The following is a 15,706-nucleotide window of genomic DNA, read 5'->3' on the forward strand; positions in this document are numbered from 1 at the left end:
GCCAAAAAAAAAAAAAAAGGCGTCCCTTTGGGAAATGTAAAAGAGCAAATATTTATGGTAACTGGTAAACAGAACTAGTGGGTGAACAAGCTGCCCAAGTTCTCATGCTCCAGTGATACTGATGAACCAAACAACGCCGTCGTTTTGACAGTATAGACAAACATCAACAACTTGGCTCTACTCTATTTTTAGCAAAAGGAACTAAGAAATAGCCTCAGAGATCATCATTACTTCACTTCACTTGGAATTCAAGAATCTATTTTGAATTTCCTTTCACGGTTTGGCCTCAGTTTTCCGCCATTTTCACTCTGACTTTCTGTGGAAGAACACAACTGCTCGATTTCCCCTAGCTCAGTGAAAACCGAATTGCTTCCCACAGTTGCATCCAATCTCCTCAGCTAAGTTTACTTCTTTTTAACTTTTACCCTCTCTTTACATTGATTCTCCTCTACATTTTCATCCGGGCTTAATTTTGTTTCTCTTTTCCCTGCTGCTTGCTCCTCTCTTCATTTAGTTTTCAATTTTGTATCATGTCCAAGGTTCAGTTGAAGATCTGAAATTTTGTGAGTTCAATCATGCTCATCTTTGACGGTAAGTGTGCCAAGAGTAGATGCATCAGTTAGATATATTGGACTAGCAGTTGAGCATAAGAATATTATGCAAAGCAAAAGTTGGGGATGAAGAAGTGGACTGGGGGTGTGTTGATAATAGGCCTTGCTTTGGTTCTGGTTCTCAGCTACAGTTTTATTGGGAAATCTGAATCTTCAAAAAAACAGTCTGCCTATGATTTCTTCAATGCACATCCAGTCAAAGAGGATCATTCCGATGTCAATACCAATGCTAGCGATGAGTTATCCGAAGCGAAAGCTAAAAGGCTGCATACTGTTGGGTCAAAACCCAAGTTTAGAAATTTTAAAGGGTTGGGTTATTTGTACAGATTGAGTAAAAATATGACTAGAGATGATTCTAACGCATTGCTTGCATGGGAGCAAATGAGATTTTTGTTTCCAAGATCGGATGCGTTGCCTGACACAGCTCAAGGGATAAAAGAGGCCGGTATTATGTGGAAAGATTTACTCTTGATGATTGAGAAGGATACTGTTTCAAAACTTGGGGATGCTACTATGAACAATGCTTGTCCACGTTTTGTTACCGCATCTAATGCAACATTGTTGAGGAATGAGACTTTTCTTGAGATCCCTTGTGGTCTAGTCGAGGACTCTTCTGTTACTGTAATTGGGGTACCCGATTCACTGCAAGAGAGTTTTCAAATTGAATTGATTGGCTCACAACTCAAGGAGGAGCTAAAGCCTCCAATTGTATTGCAATACAATGTGCTTTTACCAGGCCAGAATTTGACAAAAGAGCCTATAACTATTCAGAATACATGGACCCAAGAATCTGGGTGGGGCAAGGAGGAGAAGTGCCCTGATCATGATGCATCTGATCTTCTGAAAGGTACGGTAAATAATGGTTATTTAAAAGTTACAGACTCCATTATGAATAAGTATCAGAATCAACATACACATAAATGAAAAGATGAAGTCTTACTGGTCCAAGAGTTTGTTGATTATAGTTATTTGAAAACATAGGAAAAGCATCATATTACCATAATGTGACAAGTTACTCTGAATCGCAAATTTCATGGAAAAACTTTCAGAGTGTATAATGTGAAAATCTAAGCGTGAGCAGTGCCTCCCTTGCTTAGAAGGATTGCACTGGTAAATGGTATCAATTCAGTTTTTCTGCAGGTCACAGCTTCTTAGAGCTCCATTTTGAAATTAGTTTCAACTGTACAATCTTGTTTGACCTTTGATGCTACTCTTCTTTTTTGTAATTTAACCTGCCTGCACATATTTTTCAGTTGATGGACTGGTTAAGTGCAATACACAAATGGTTAGAAGAACTGCAGAGGACAATCTAAATGCAAGTCATCCTGCAAACAGAAAATTAAGTAATGTTTCTGAAGGGAGCACCCATGCAAGTGCTGCCCTGCACTTTGTTGAAGGCAACCCATTTGCTGCCACACTGTGGGCTGGCTACGAGGGTTTTCATATGACAGTGAATGGAAGGCACGAAACATCATTTGCATATAGAAAGGTGAGGTTTTCTTAGGCCTATTTGGAGTTTCCAACTATTCTCTAATGAGGCTTATACAATTGCAGAGACTTGAACCTTGGTTGGTTAATAGAGTCAACGTGAAAGGTGGCTTGAATATTGTATCTATCCTAGCGAAAGGACTGCCTGTTAGTGAAGATGTGGATTTAGATGGTGATGCTCAAAAGCTCAAAGCTACATCACTTTCTGATAAAAGGCTAGTGTTGTTAATTGGGGTTTTCTCATCGGGGAATAATTTCGAGAGGCGTATGGCACTAAGAAGAACTTGGATGCAATATGATGCAGTACGTTCAGGGGATGTGGTTGTCCGCTTCTTCATTGGACTTGTAAGTGAGTAACTGCAACCCATAATCTTTATTAACTTTTCTTTTTGTTCCCGGTTTTGCCAGCATCAAATCTACTAAGGTGATCCTTGTTTAGTTGTCTTTAGTGTTTGAATTTTATTGTGCATGCCACCTGAAATGCCTCGGTTTAAATTATTTTCAAATTAGAAGCTCTTCATTCCCATAAATAATGAGGGACCAACATCTCCTATGAATTCCACTGTTTTGATACTCTTTGGCAAAGAACAATTGCTCACCCAGATTCTGCTGTTTTCTGAACTTGCAGCACAAGAATAAAGAGGTGAACTTCAAGCTCTGGAGAGAAGCTGAAGCATATGGAGATATCCAGCTGATGCCTTTTGTTGATTATTACGGCTTGCTCACTTACAAAACCATTGCTATTTGCATCCTGGGGGTATGCTTTTCATGAATCTTTTTAATGCTGTTTCAGTATAATCAGCAAGCTATCTTCTTCAAATTGTGAAATTGTATATTCATAAGATATTACTTGATATGGATGGAAACTACGGAAACAAGTAGCATCTTGAATTAATGTAAGTCCATCAATAGGTTATTCTGACAACGACTACCACATTGCGTGTTAATGACGTGATCTTCCTTCACAAAATCAGCAAGAATTCGTCCAACTAATTCATTCTCTAGGATGTTTATGGGTGCATGAGTCAACTTATTTGTTCCTCTGTAACAGACTAAAATACTCCCTGCTAAATACATCATGAAAATGGATGATGATGCGTTTGTAAGGATTGATGAAGTTCTATCAAGCCTCAAGGGAAAGTCTTCTAATGGTATCCTGTACGGTCATATATCCTTTGAATCAGCTCCCCACAGGGACAAGGACAATAAATGGTTCATAAGTGATGAGGTATCAACTGAAGCATTTATATTCTCTATGGTTGATAAGCAATGAGGAATATTATTGCTTTGTTGTACTAATGATGATCTCTGGACAGGAGTGGCCACATTCGTCATATCCTCCTTGGGCTCATGGTCCAGGTTACATAATTTCCCAAGACATAGCAAGATTTATAGTTGAAGGCCACCAAGAGAAGGACCTCATGGTAACTAAAGCTCCTTCATTATGCTTTGGACTAGAGAACAAACATGTTCATGCACTTGGTTTCATATTAATAGTCGATATGCAACTTTCTCTCGATGAATTCTTACATTACATCTGATATTCCTGATGATATTTCGTACCATCTTAGCTTTTCAAACTGGAAGATGTTGCTGTTGGGATATGGATTGAGCAATTTGAAAAGAAAGGGCAGAAAATAGAGTATGTGCACGATGACCGGTTCAACAATGCTGGATGTGAATCAGATTATATTCTTGCGCATTACCAGAATCCAAGGATGATGCTGTGCCTGTGGGAAAAGCTGCAGAAAGAGCATAAACCTGAATGCTGTGAGTGAGTAAGCGAGTGAGTGAGGATCACAAGTTGTAGAAGAAGATTTTATTTGGAATCACTTTTTAATTTATAGGAATTATGATGGGCTTATGCCGACAATGCTAGATAGATATTGTTTGGACCTTTTGCACACAATTAAGACTTCATATCCAATTGAATCGTGACAAATGTAAAATAATATGTTAATTATATATTTTTATTTATATTTTGGAATTTTATTAAATTAATTTCAAGTGTAAATAGTTGATTTAATTGGATATTTTTTTTTATATATTTAGTCATCAAATCAATGGCTAATAAGTATCAAAATCGAAGTGTTTCTACCAATTAAATCGTGCCTTGTTGTAAAAAATTTGAGCCAATCAAAAGGCGTTACACGGACAATTGCATGTATGTTTCAATCAAATCAAATTAATAATTTGATATTTATTTCTTTTGAAAATATAAATATTAAAGAGGTAATATCAAATTGACCAATCATGTCATACCAAATATTTGATGTATTTTGTCTGGGTAAATTATATTTTTGTTCCCAAAGTGCACATGTTTCCAATTTTAGTTTCACACGCAGGTCAATTCACACATTGGGTCCTGTATGTGGTTTTTTTTTTTTTTTTTCAATTTGAGGACCATTGAGGGATTTCCGTCCAATTAATAACGGCAGCTGCTCTCTCCGTTAGTTAATACAATCAAAATAAGGATAAATTATATTTTTAGTCCCATAAGTGAACCTGTTTCCAATTTTAGTCCCATACTCAGGTCAATTTGCACATTGAGTTCCATATGTAGTTTTTTTTTTCAATTTGAGGACCATTGAGGGATTTTCATCCAATTAATAACGGCAGTTGCTCTCTCAATTAATCAATAGAATCAAAATAAGGGTATTATTATTTTGATTCCATAAGTGGACATGTTTCCAATTTTGGTCTCATACTTAGATACATTCGTATATTTACCTCCAAATTTGTTAAAAGTATCACCATTCTTGAAAAAAAAAATCAGAATGATGATTATACATTTTTACATTCAAATATATATTTTTTTATTTATAATGATGTATTTATATTTTAAACGTGATAAAATTAACCCTTACATCCTTAAAAGAGTGTACTCCTTGAACCTAAAGATTACAAAGTGTGAAGAATGAGTTGAATTGGGGAGTGCCAAATCTACACATATTCAGCCACAAAATATTCAATCAATTAAAAAAGAATATGATTATTCAACTTGTGATTCGCGTTGTACCACATATATAGAGCAACAATTTTTTTTTGAGGTTTAACATGATTATAAATATTTTTTTTATTATTTAAAAAATATTAATATTCTTTTGATTTTAATGATCTTCTAATAATTAGCTCAACTCATTAATTTTTTTATTTGTTTTCATTCATTTTTTGTGGTAAATTGATTAAAATATCCTTATGGATTATGAATTATAATTTTATCTGTTTTATAATTTTTTTGAATATTTTTATAGACTAAATGAATATTCTTTTTTATATTTTTTTCAAATTTTTTCATCTATCTGAATGATTTTTTTATAATTAATTTTAGAAAAATATTATAAGAATAGAGTTGGCTATTTCAGAACTCCATCCAAAAATTTTATAATTATATGAAAATTAAAAAATATTTATTTTTTCCTATATAAAAAGGGGTGTTGCAATTATATCCAATCCCATGAAAATTTGTTGCTATTTATTTTGTATATTAATTAATAATAAGAAGAGGGCGAAGGGCGCACACGGCACAGCACACCATATAGAAATCTCCAGATTCAGCCGCAACTATTCTCTTTTCATCTATAATAATAATTATAAATTGAGGCCGCGTGAGTTTACTTTTCTTAATATGTAATGTATAAATATAAGACCACTCCAATTAAGAAACCTAATTTCACAATATAATAATACTATTCTCTCTAACTCTCTTTTTCCCCCTTTCTCTTTCTCACACGCACCGCAGCGCAAGAACATTCATCTCTGGAGAAAACCCTCTTCAAAATTGTTACTGCTTTCTTCTGATTCCATTTCTGCCCAATTGCTATAATCAATCAATCAATTATGGTGGCAGACGCCCAAGTTTTTTGTCATCCAACCCTCGCCGTTCAGTACCTTTGTCTTCCGTCTCCCACGGCGCCAAAAATTGAGCCCGATATTTTCGATGTCGCTCGCGACCCTACTGATACGCCGATCTCCATCGACCTCTCTCGTCGTGACTCGGTTCGTATCCATGTCTCTTCATCTTACCTAATTTGATTTCTTGCTTTTTTTAATTTCTTAATCTCTAATTTCATCTGCTTCTGCTGCTGTTTTTTTTTTTTTTTTTTTGTTTCTTTTCCTTTTCATAATCGGATTCATGATTGTGCCTGTTCCGTTTCTTAGTTTCTTGTTTGTATTTGTTATCTCTGTTTGGTCAAACTGCTGGTTCTTTTCCATGTTTCCCTATTAAATTCCTTTTCGTTATTCTTTTTTATAATATAATGGTTTCTCGCCGATGTTATATTGCGGCCTTTTCCTGTCCGTGCCTTTTTTTTTTTTTAAATATTTTTGCTCCTTATGTTATGGTGATTGGGTTCAAATTAGGGTTTCTCGTTATGCAGTCATTGGTGTAAGCTTCTTTTTGCTAAGTGATGAGAGTATTACCATGGGGTTTCTTTTGAAATAAATTCTCCGTTTTGGTTGCTCCTGACGCTCTATCCTGGTCAAGGAAGTATTATTGTGTATGGATTCAAATTAGGGGTTTTCGTAATGCAGTTATTGGTTTGAGTTTCTTTCTAAGTGATGAGAGTATTAACATGAGATTTCTTTTGAAAAATTTCTTGGTTTGGGTTGTTCCTGCACGCTCTTTCCGGGTCAAGGAATTCTAGATTTAGGTTAGAATCATGAAGATTGTAATCTTAGAAGCTCAAGCTGCATTAATTTCGTTTAGTCTCAGTCAAAAGGTTTGATATTTTTAGTGAATTGACTATAATTGTGTTGTGCTCGCTTGGATTAAGAAGACATTTAGTCGGCGTGTAGGGTATCATCTTTTTGTTGAAACCTCTACTCCATATTTGGTTACCTAGCCAATCACATGGGAATTTTCTGGTATTCTATGGAGTATGAAAAAATCATTTGACTTGTTAAATCCCATTTTTTTTTATATGGTGTTAAATCCCTGTTGAATAGTTTATCTTTAGGTCTTTACCGTAAGGCTTTACTTTTGTTTTCTTGATATGTTGCACGATTGCAATCTGACACGATCTTTCCTTTCATCAGGCTCTAAGCTGCTCCACAAGTGTACCGACCACCACACTATTTGATTCTACAACCAGAAAGTATGCTCCAAAAATTCGATCAGGTAGCCACACTGATATTGGGCCTCGCAGTTCTAATGAGGATGAGCACATTCGAATTGATGACCTATGCTCTCACTTGGGATCCAACTATACTTGGCCTGAGTCAAGTTCTTTTTATGCTGTATTTGATGGTCATGGTGGCCCTGATGCAGCAGTTTACATGAAGAACAATGCAATGAGATTTTTCTTTGAGGATGCTGAATTGCCTCAAACAGCTGATATTGATGAGAAGTTCTTGCAGGATTTGGAAACTTCTCATCGCAAATCATTTTTACTAGCTGATAAAGCATTGGCTGATGAACACAGTATTATCGATTCGTATTGCGGAACAACAGCACTTACTGCACTGGTTCTTGGAAGGCATCTGCTTATAGCAAATGCTGGCGACTGTCGGGCTGTTCTTTGTAGGAAAGGAAATGCTGTTCAGCTATCGCAAGATCACAGGCCCTCTTGTCAGGTGGAACGACAAAGGGTTGAGAATTTGGGTGGTACTATTGAATATGGATACCTGAATGGTGAACTTGCTGTTACTCGAGCTCTTGGAGACTGGTACATGAAACTCCCATTTGGTTCTGCATCACCACTTACAGCTGAGCCAGAATTTCAATGGACTTTGTTGACTGAGGACGATGAATTCTTGATAATTGGATGTGATGGGATTTGGGATGTTATATCAAACCAGGAGGCAGTTAGCCTAGTACATAGTGAGCTTAGGCTTCACAAGGACCCGCAGCAGTGTGCCAGAGAGCTCATCAATCAAGCATTAATGCGGGATACATGCGACAATGTGACAGCCATTATTGTGTGTTTCTCTTCCCCTGAGAATCAGGACTCAGTTGCTTCTCGAAGGCCGAGATTGAGACTCTGCATGTCCGATGAGGCACGGAGCAAGTTGAGGAGCTTATTAGAAGGCAATTGAATGCAAATCCGTTGGTATAATTACTTGCCTTGGGCAGACTGCTAGAGCTATAGCAAGATTGTTTGTACAGATGATTACATCTATGATTCTTTGAGTCAATTTTGAGGTGGCGATAGATACAAGTGGGAAAAGTAACCCTGAGGTGTGTTAGGAGTAGATTGAAGATAAAATTTTGGTAGCTGGTGAGTTATGCCAGAATATTATTTGGATTAAAACAGTTTTGATGATGATGATGGGATTTATTTCTGTATTATTGGTATTACATGTTAATTTTCTGGGCAGAAACTGAAGAGAAATTGTTAGTTTCTAGTGCTGGATGTCGATAAGATTTGATTGATTGTAGAGGCCGGGGGCTACCAATGTGCAGCTCATCCACTCATCACTGATTCTAACCTGAACCATACAATAGGTAGGGAGTATTGGTATTGGGGTGTGTAGTATATGGGTTGGACCAATACGCATATATAATAATAGATTATTATCTACATGAGGAATTGGTGGTAATTATTGTCCCTATTTGAGATGAGAAAGGAAACTGCAACCAGCAACTAATAATAATAATAATAAATGTACGTAATAAAAAGGAATAAAATATTGTGGGTGATTGTTGCCTGTTTTCGCTCAATTTACGAGTTGCTGCTCTGCTGTATCGATCAGTATTATTATGTAATCCACACACACACAAACGCTACCTCAATTCGGGCAGTTGTTTTTAAAACGTTAAAATTCTCGTCAAAGTTACCGAGTGAGGTATACAATTCGGACCATGACAAACGCCATCCGTCCGATATCCCTGGAGTCAACAACTCAACGGTTGCGATGAGATCTCACTCTCTCAAAACAGAAATAAAACCTCTTCTTTACTGCTGCTTCCAAGTTCTAAAGGCTCAACACTAGCTCGGTGCGTTCAATCGCATTACTACTACCACTCTCCAGGAAGGAAAGATGGCGATGGCGAGTATTGCCAGGCGAAGAACCGCCAATCTGTTTTCTTCATCTTCAAAGCATCTCTACAACTACTCCTGGATTCTCACCAGGGGATTCGCCTCGGGATCTGATGACAACGACGTCGTCGTTATTGGCGGCGGTCCTGGAGGTTACGTCGCCGCTATCAAGGCCGCCCAGCTTGGCCTCAAGACCACTTGCATCGAGAAGCGTGGGACCCTCGGCGGCACCTGCCTCAACGTCGGCTGCATCCCTTCCAAGGTGCGTCTCTGTTCTGAGATTTAATCATCCTGGACCTTTGTGTATGTCAATCGCATGTTTTCAGATCTTTGCAAGTTTCTGTGCTGTTTATTTTCCTCTTTTTCCTTTCTTAATTATGCTGACAAGTTCTTTGGCATATACTATAATCAGAGATTGTGCTAATTAGTTAGTTTAGTAGGGTATGAGCTGTGAGAAGTTTGTTACTTACACGATGGATGCTGAGAAATGATCTCTAAGTCCTTCTGTTTTCCCCCTCACTTCATTTGATGATTCAGGAATATGAATTTTGGTGAGCAATCTCGAGTGAAAATATGAATTTATCTTGCAAGTAATATGAACGTCTCTATTGACTGATAATTTGAGGCTAATTTGGTGATTACTTATAAAAATGGTGATGCCGAGGCAGCCGGCAGGCCCATGTATTTTGTGTTGAGTGAAAAACTTTTACTTGCTATTAAGTATACTTAAATGTATGCATATGCCAACCCTTTCCCGTGATGGATAAATGATTATCACTGAGTTGGGGGAAAGGAGTGGTTGTGGTTAAGATTGTATTTCCTGACCTTTTCTTTAGAAATCATTTTGGTGCTCGACCTAGTCTATTAGGAAGTGCCAAAAAATTTGTACTTGGTGCATCAAAAAAAGAATGCATGTCCAAAATTGAAGCCAATACAATGATGTTCATTGTTTTGTTCCTTTTATGAGACACCATTAGCGGACTGAGTGACTGATTGTTATTTCTCTTTAATTTTGGGGTTGGGGAAAGGCTGGAATGCCACTTATCCATTGTTCTTGTGACATTTGGTTCACACCTTTGACCTTTGTAGAAACACTTACTCTACGTTCTTTTTGCTCCTCTTAACTGATTTCCATCTTTAATCTTCTTTTAGTTATTGTCAGAGGTCCTCAGGGGTTGTAATTAGTATAGTCAATGAAACAAACTTGCTTCTGATTTGCCCCTCACTTCAAAAGGTCAGCAAGAACTATGTTATCATCTTGATTATCAATCAAGACATCTTTAGTGAAAGATGTTTGAAGCTTGATAGATTTTTTATTTCAATGGAATTGTTACATATGGCCTTGCTTCCTTGGAACATTCATGAACTATTATAATTGATTTTCCATTATAAATGCAAGCAACACTAATGTTTAATGCCTAAAAAGACCTTATTTTGAAGACATGTCATGGCAAGCTACTATCTTCTGTGTGTTTCTGGCTAATTGTAAATTCAAGTGTATTTGAAAAATAAAAACGGTGAAGTAAATATCCTCTTTTAGTGAACTGTCTATCTATCTGATAGTATTATGAGACTTCACTTTGCATGACTGGCATGATGCTATGGTGTTTTAAGTTGTACTAATTGCCTGCATTTTCAAATACCTTTTGCAGGCATTGCTTCACTCCTCCCATATGTATCATGAAGCCAAGCATTCATTTGCCAGTCATGGTGTAAAGCTTGCTTCTGTTGAGGTCGATCTGCCGGCCATGATGGCCCAAAAAGATAAAGCTGTTGGTAATTTGACTAAAGGTATTGAAGGTCTATTCAAGAAGAACAAAGTAAGCTATGTCAAGGGGTATGGCAAGTTCCTTTCTCCCTCTGAAGTTTCCGTTGATACTCTAGAAGGTGGTAACACCATTGTGAAAGGGAAGCATATTATAATAGCTACCGGTTCTGATGTCAAAAGTCTGCCAGGCATAACTATTGATGAAGAGAGAATTGTATCATCTACTGGAGCTTTAGCCTTAAAAGAGGTTCCTAAGAAACTTGTTGTTATAGGCGCTGGCTATATTGGTCTTGAAATGGGTTCTGTCTGGGGGCGCCTGGGGTCAGAGGTAACTGTTGTTGAATTTGCAGCCGACATTGTTCCGACCATGGATGGTGAAGTCCGTAAACAATTTCAACGTTCACTTGAGAAGCAGAAGATGAAATTCATGCTCAAAACTAAGGTGGTCTCTGTGGACACCACGGGAAATGGTGTGAAATTAACACTTGCACCAGCAGCTGGTGGTGATCAGACCACACTTGAGGCTGATGTCGTTCTTGTTTCTGCTGGTAGAACTCCATTTACTGCTGGACTTGAATTGGAGAAGATAGGGGTTGAAACTGATAAGGCTGGCCGGATCTTGGTGAATGAGCGGTTTGCCACCAACATACCAGGTGTTTATGCCATTGGTGATGTTATTCCTGGGCCTATGTTGGCTCACAAAGCTGAAGAAGATGGTGTTGCATGTGTCGAATATATTGCTGGCAAGGAAGGCCACGTGGACTATGATATGGTTCCTGGTGTTGTTTACACACACCCTGAGGTGGCATCTGTTGGGAAAACTGAGGAACAGGTGAAAGCACTTGGAGTTGATTATCGTGTAGGCAAATTTCCTTTCCTGGCAAACAGCAGGGCAAAGGCAATTGATGATGCTGAGGGACTGGTCAAGATACTTGCTGAGAAGGAGACGGACAAGATTTTGGGCGTCCACATCATGGCTCCAAATGCTGGGGAGCTTATTCATGAGGCTGTTTTGGCTTTGCAGTATGGAGCATCAAGCGAGGACATTGCTCGCACATGCCATGCTCATCCAACAATGAGTGAGGCACTAAAGGAGGCTGCTATGGCCACTTATGACAAGCCCATTCACATTTAGAAGCCATGGATAATCTTGTCATTTTATTTGGGTTAATTCTGAGAGTTCGGGATTGAGGTTGGCTCAAGATTTCTTGATTCCTGACACTTACTCTACTTGATCGAGTGATCAAACGTGATGTTTTTTCTTCTTCCTCAACTTGCATTTGTTATTGTCATACAACTGTACACTTGGATGCTTCTCCCATGAAATGAAGTAATAACATAACGAGCAGTGTAAAAAAATGAGCTTGTACGACATTGATGTGATTCATATCGGTGGGATAATATTTACAGTCGTTGTGGAATACATTGATTTCACCTTAATATTTGCATTTAGATTTTTGAGAGTAAACATTAGTTAAAATTCAATCTTGTATAGAAGTGCTTTATTTGTTTAGACATATTTTTCTTCTCCTTTTAAATTGTTGAGAAGAATATATACTAGAGCTTTCTAGGAGTTGGATTAGGAATATATCATGCTCGTGTACCGTGTTGACTTAGGCGCATATCACTCTAGTAATATAGCCTAAGTCAACACATATCATTCTATAGTAATATAGCCTGCAACCGAGTTGTTCGATAACACAACTACAGACGCAAACATACATATGCTTATATGTCAGGAGAGAGGTTGGGTAACATTACAAAAGAAACTGTCCTCAGACATCACATCTCTTATTTAATGGAAAAGGAAACAGACTTCCTGATTCAGACTGGAAAACAGAAACGTCCAATATTATAGCTTCAGAGTTGGACCTTTGTAGGCTTGTAATCAACTACAATGACTTTCTCAAATTGAGGCAGTAACATATTTGCAAACTCAACATGGTCTGGGTGAGCAATATACTCAGTAATGCCTTCTGTGCTCTCAAAAGTCGATTCAAAGACATGAGTAAAACCCTGGTGCAAGTTTTCTTGGCTCACATCTTTACCCCTGTCACATCATAAGCCACATGAGACTCGATTTTGCCAAAAATCTATCTTTCATCACTTGCGCATGGCTAGATACTGGATTGATCAAGTATCGTTGGGAACATTGGGCTACCAACCAACAAATTAGAGCAAGAAAGCAAATTCTCAAAGGCATGTACATAACTTGAGAAACTCACAATGGCAAGTAGGCTTCATGAATGACACAAACAGCTTTAAACTAGTTGAAAATTTACGGAGTCATTCTTGTTGTTCTTACAAGAACTTGTCTTAGAACCATTCTATGCATACAAGAGCGTCTGCTAAAGCTTCCATGTTTACAAACTATCAAATGGGGAGAAACCAAAATTTTCACCTTGCTTGTTTTTCTCTGTACTTCAATTTGAGTTCAAGGTAAGATAAGGACAACTGAATACAAAATTATAGGCTGTAGACCTTCAGAGACAACCACTAAGGGACGTATTGTTGGTGATTGATGAAGAAACATGAAGAAGATGATATAGGAAAGAATCAGAACTAACAGCAAAGTGTATGCTATGGACAGTAGTATGTTTAGGTAATTCCTTGAAGAAGAGGTATATCCTGCGAGAAATAAAAGCCTATAGAGCACCGACGCTGCAAGGGCACCAATTTTCTCATCTAATCAAACTATTGAAATGTCTCGTGGAACTGGTACAGCTCTCAAAGTCTACTCCAACTCCATAATTTGACTCCATGAGGAAAACCAGCATAAGCATAAAGCATGGTTGTAAGAAGCATTGGACTTCAAAGAGTTAAACTATCTTAAAAGTTGACAAACAGAGTGTAATTAAGAGCAACATAAAGAAAAGTAAGGAAACACATTCAAATGTTGTATAACAAAACGCCATAACTGTGCAGCCCAAAAGTACTATCAAACATAATCTTTGAGAAAAAGAGAAAAAAAAAACCTTTAAGATCTCAAACGCGCAGGGAGGCATAGCCCTAATTCAGGGTCTTTTTCTTTTTCTCTTAATTGAGGCAGTACAAAGCTAGCTATGCAATTCAATAGCCAATTCGAGTAAGGGGAAAATATCTCCATTGAGCAATAAAAATTGAATCTTTACACACGATCGAACTAAATTTCCTCAGTGTGAGTGTGGGTGTGGAGGGGAGGGGAGGAGAGGGGAGGGGAGGGGAGGGGAGAGAGAGAGTACCATCTGAAAGCCTTCATAGAAGGAACAAGATTGACAAGGTTGGCATACTGTTTGATGTAATTTTGAATTTGTTGTTCAGAAATGCCTTCCTTGAACTTTGCAAGCAATATGTGCTTCACTTCTCCCTTACCCTCCTCCATTTCTTCTCTTCTTTTCCCTTTCACTAGTTTCTTGTGGTGGTAGTCAGGTAGTGTTTGTATGTCTCTCATTTCCTATCAGCCCAATATACTACAGCAGGCCCACCCCCACCAACCCCCTAAACAAAAGAATTAAATAAAAATAAATCAAGCAATGCCACTTAACGTACATCGATTTGTAACTAATATAAACTTGTTAATGGCTCCACGTCCAATACACAACCATGAATCAAGAAATCAACTCCTTGATGGCCTTCTTTTGTTAATTACTGAAATCAAAGTAATTTACACAGATAAGCAATTCAACTTAAGTTTTCGGACGTGGCTGCATGAATTCTTGCTTTCTTTTCCATTTAGGTAGTTAGTCAATGGTATTAATACAATTCAGAAACGAGTACATAAATCATTGCATGTGAGACTCTTGGAAACAATCCCAGAAAGTAAATAAACAAAAGCAAACTCCAGAAAAAATTACTGCAAAGTATGATATCATCAAACATGAAATTCTCTGCTTCATGATTAATAGGCGTGGCGGCGTGATTGATTCAGAGTTGGACGGGAGTAGGGTGGTAATCAACAGTGATGGCTTTCTCCAGCAGAGGGCGTAGTATGTTTCCGTATGCTTCATGATCTGGATGGGAGAGATACTCTGCCACTCCTTGTGTGCTTTCGAATGTCGACTCGAAAACATGAGTAATACCTTGATGCAAGTTTTCTTGGCTCACATCCCTACCCCTGCAGCCATTCCCCACACCACATCATTATCAAATTTTGTGTATGTCATTACACACTACTAATATCATTACAATCTTAATTATACACCCATATGGATGTTTTCATGCATTTGACGAAAGGATTAATGGTCAGTACCATCTGAAAGACTTCATGGAAGGTATAAGGTTAACAAGATTTGCATATTGCTTTATGCAGTCTTCAATCTGTTGCTCTGATACCTCTTCTTTGAACTTTGCGAGCAACATGTGCTTTACTTCTCCTTTTCCTTCCTCCATTACTTGCTTCTCTTATTACTCTCTCTCTCCTCTTTCTCCCTCTTCAAATCAAATGATCTATGCTTGTGTGTTGAGCACCACCACTCGTACTCAACTCTCATATATACCATAAGTTAATTCATTATTTTATGGTACATGAGGCTCGCGGGCAACATCAAACGTGTGACTCCAATTCATCTCAAACATTTCACCATTTACTACCTTGTCAACTAACAAAACAAGAAGTGTGAAATATTTGTATTTCCTTCTAAGTGCATCAGATCTTCTCTTGAAAATTATTTTACACGTCATATGTACAATATATATACACACATATATTTAAATATATGTTAAAGAGATACTACGAGATGCTTTACCATTTTTTAAGTAGAATTATTATTGTTCTGTTTTGCCCTCAAAATACTTGGTAATTATGTAACATTTTTTATAGCTTTCTTGAAATATAAACATTAATTTCCCTTTCTTCTTATGCACAAGCAAACTTTGTAGTA

At 37.5% G+C, this 15,706-nt stretch overlaps 5 protein-coding genes across 6 annotated transcripts; 3 read left to right on the forward strand and 2 right to left on the reverse strand.

Annotated features, from left to right (window-relative positions):
• Positions 1-77: 77 nt before the first annotated feature.
• Positions 78-4,100, forward strand: LOC105156819 (Galactosyltransferase family protein). 2 transcript variants are annotated; one of them, XM_088878921.1, is made up of 8 exons: positions 80-591; positions 737-1,458; positions 1,865-2,100; positions 2,166-2,444; positions 2,728-2,856; positions 3,151-3,327; positions 3,416-3,523; positions 3,671-4,100. In XM_088878921.1, the coding sequence occupies exons 2-8, from the start codon at positions 951-953 to the stop codon at positions 3,875-3,877; spliced, it is 1,644 nt and encodes a 547-aa protein (XP_088735047.1). In that variant the 5' UTR covers positions 80-591; positions 737-950; the 3' UTR covers positions 3,878-4,100. The 2 variants fall into 2 exon arrangements, with proteins under 2 accessions (XP_011071350.1, XP_088735047.1); XM_011073048.3 differs by having other exon boundaries at positions 78-1,458.
• Positions 4,101-5,763: 1,663 nt separating this feature from the next.
• LOC105156820 (Protein phosphatase 2C family protein) lies at positions 5,764-8,385 on the forward strand. The gene is made up of 2 exons (XM_011073049.3): positions 5,764-6,098; positions 7,137-8,385. The coding sequence occupies exons 1-2, from the start codon at positions 5,940-5,942 to the stop codon at positions 8,133-8,135; spliced, it is 1,158 nt and encodes a 385-aa protein (XP_011071351.1). The 5' UTR covers positions 5,764-5,939; the 3' UTR covers positions 8,136-8,385.
• A 394-nt stretch (positions 8,386-8,779) lies between these two features.
• On the forward strand, positions 8,780-12,287 carry LOC105156821 (dihydrolipoyl dehydrogenase 1, mitochondrial). Its single transcript, XM_011073050.3, has 2 exons — positions 8,780-9,341; positions 10,732-12,287. Exons 1-2 carry the CDS (start codon positions 9,081-9,083, stop codon positions 11,980-11,982), a joined length of 1,512 nt encoding a protein of 503 aa, XP_011071352.1. The 5' UTR covers positions 8,780-9,080; the 3' UTR covers positions 11,983-12,287.
• Positions 12,288-12,556: 269 nt separating this feature from the next.
• Positions 12,557-14,270, reverse strand: LOC105156822 (stress-response A/B barrel domain-containing protein HS1). The gene is made up of 2 exons (XM_011073051.3): positions 14,069-14,270; positions 12,557-12,897 (listed from the first exon to the last, which is right to left on the reverse strand). Exons 1-2 carry the CDS (start codon positions 14,206-14,208, stop codon positions 12,708-12,710), a joined length of 330 nt encoding a protein of 109 aa, XP_011071353.1. The 5' UTR covers positions 14,209-14,270; the 3' UTR covers positions 12,557-12,707.
• Positions 14,271-14,531: 261 nt separating this feature from the next.
• Positions 14,532-15,288, reverse strand: LOC105156823 (stress-response A/B barrel domain-containing protein HS1). Its single transcript, XM_011073053.3, has 2 exons — positions 15,076-15,288; positions 14,532-14,940 (listed from the first exon to the last, which is right to left on the reverse strand). Exons 1-2 carry the CDS (start codon positions 15,213-15,215, stop codon positions 14,751-14,753), a joined length of 330 nt encoding a protein of 109 aa, XP_011071355.1. The 5' UTR covers positions 15,216-15,288; the 3' UTR covers positions 14,532-14,750.
• Between the last annotated feature and the right edge of the window lie 418 nt (positions 15,289-15,706).

Source organism: Sesamum indicum, linkage group LG3, assembly GCF_026168435.1.
Source record: "Sesamum indicum cultivar Baizhima isolate 11 linkage group LG3, ASM2616843v1, whole genome shotgun sequence".
Taxonomy (NCBI): domain Eukaryota; kingdom Viridiplantae; phylum Streptophyta; class Magnoliopsida; order Lamiales; family Pedaliaceae; genus Sesamum; species Sesamum indicum.

Coding starts and splice junctions, on each gene's coding strand:
- LOC105156820 (XM_011073049.3), top strand. CDS start 5,940: ATGGTGGCAGACGCCCAAGTTTTTTGTCATCCAACCCTCGCCGTTCAG. Junction 6,099..7,136: donor ACCTCTCTCGTCGTGACTCG/GTTCGTATCCAT, acceptor TCCTTTCATCAG/GCTCTAAGCTGCTCCACAAG.
- LOC105156821 (XM_011073050.3), top strand. CDS start 9,081: ATGGCGATGGCGAGTATTGCCAGGCGAAGAACCGCCAATCTGTTTTCT. Junction 9,342..10,731: donor TCGGCTGCATCCCTTCCAAG/GTGCGTCTCTGT, acceptor TACCTTTTGCAG/GCATTGCTTCACTCCTCCCA.
- LOC105156823 (XM_011073053.3), bottom strand. CDS start 15,215: ATGGAGGAAGGAAAAGGAGAAGTAAAGCACATGTTGCTCGCAAAGTTC. Junction 14,941..15,075: donor TCCATGAAGTCTTTCAGATG/GTACTGACCATT, acceptor GAATGGCTGCAG/GGGTAGGGATGTGAGCCAAG.
- LOC105156822 (XM_011073051.3), bottom strand. CDS start 14,208: ATGGAGGAGGGTAAGGGAGAAGTGAAGCACATATTGCTTGCAAAGTTC. Junction 12,898..14,068: donor TCTATGAAGGCTTTCAGATG/GTACTCTCTCTC, acceptor ATGATGTGACAG/GGGTAAAGATGTGAGCCAAG.
- LOC105156819 (XM_011073048.3), top strand. CDS start 678: ATGAAGAAGTGGACTGGGGGTGTGTTGATAATAGGCCTTGCTTTGGTT. Junction 1,459..1,864: donor TGCATCTGATCTTCTGAAAG/GTACGGTAAATA, acceptor CATATTTTTCAG/TTGATGGACTGGTTAAGTGC. Junction 2,445..2,727: donor TCCGCTTCTTCATTGGACTT/GTAAGTGAGTAA, acceptor CTGAACTTGCAG/CACAAGAATAAAGAGGTGAA.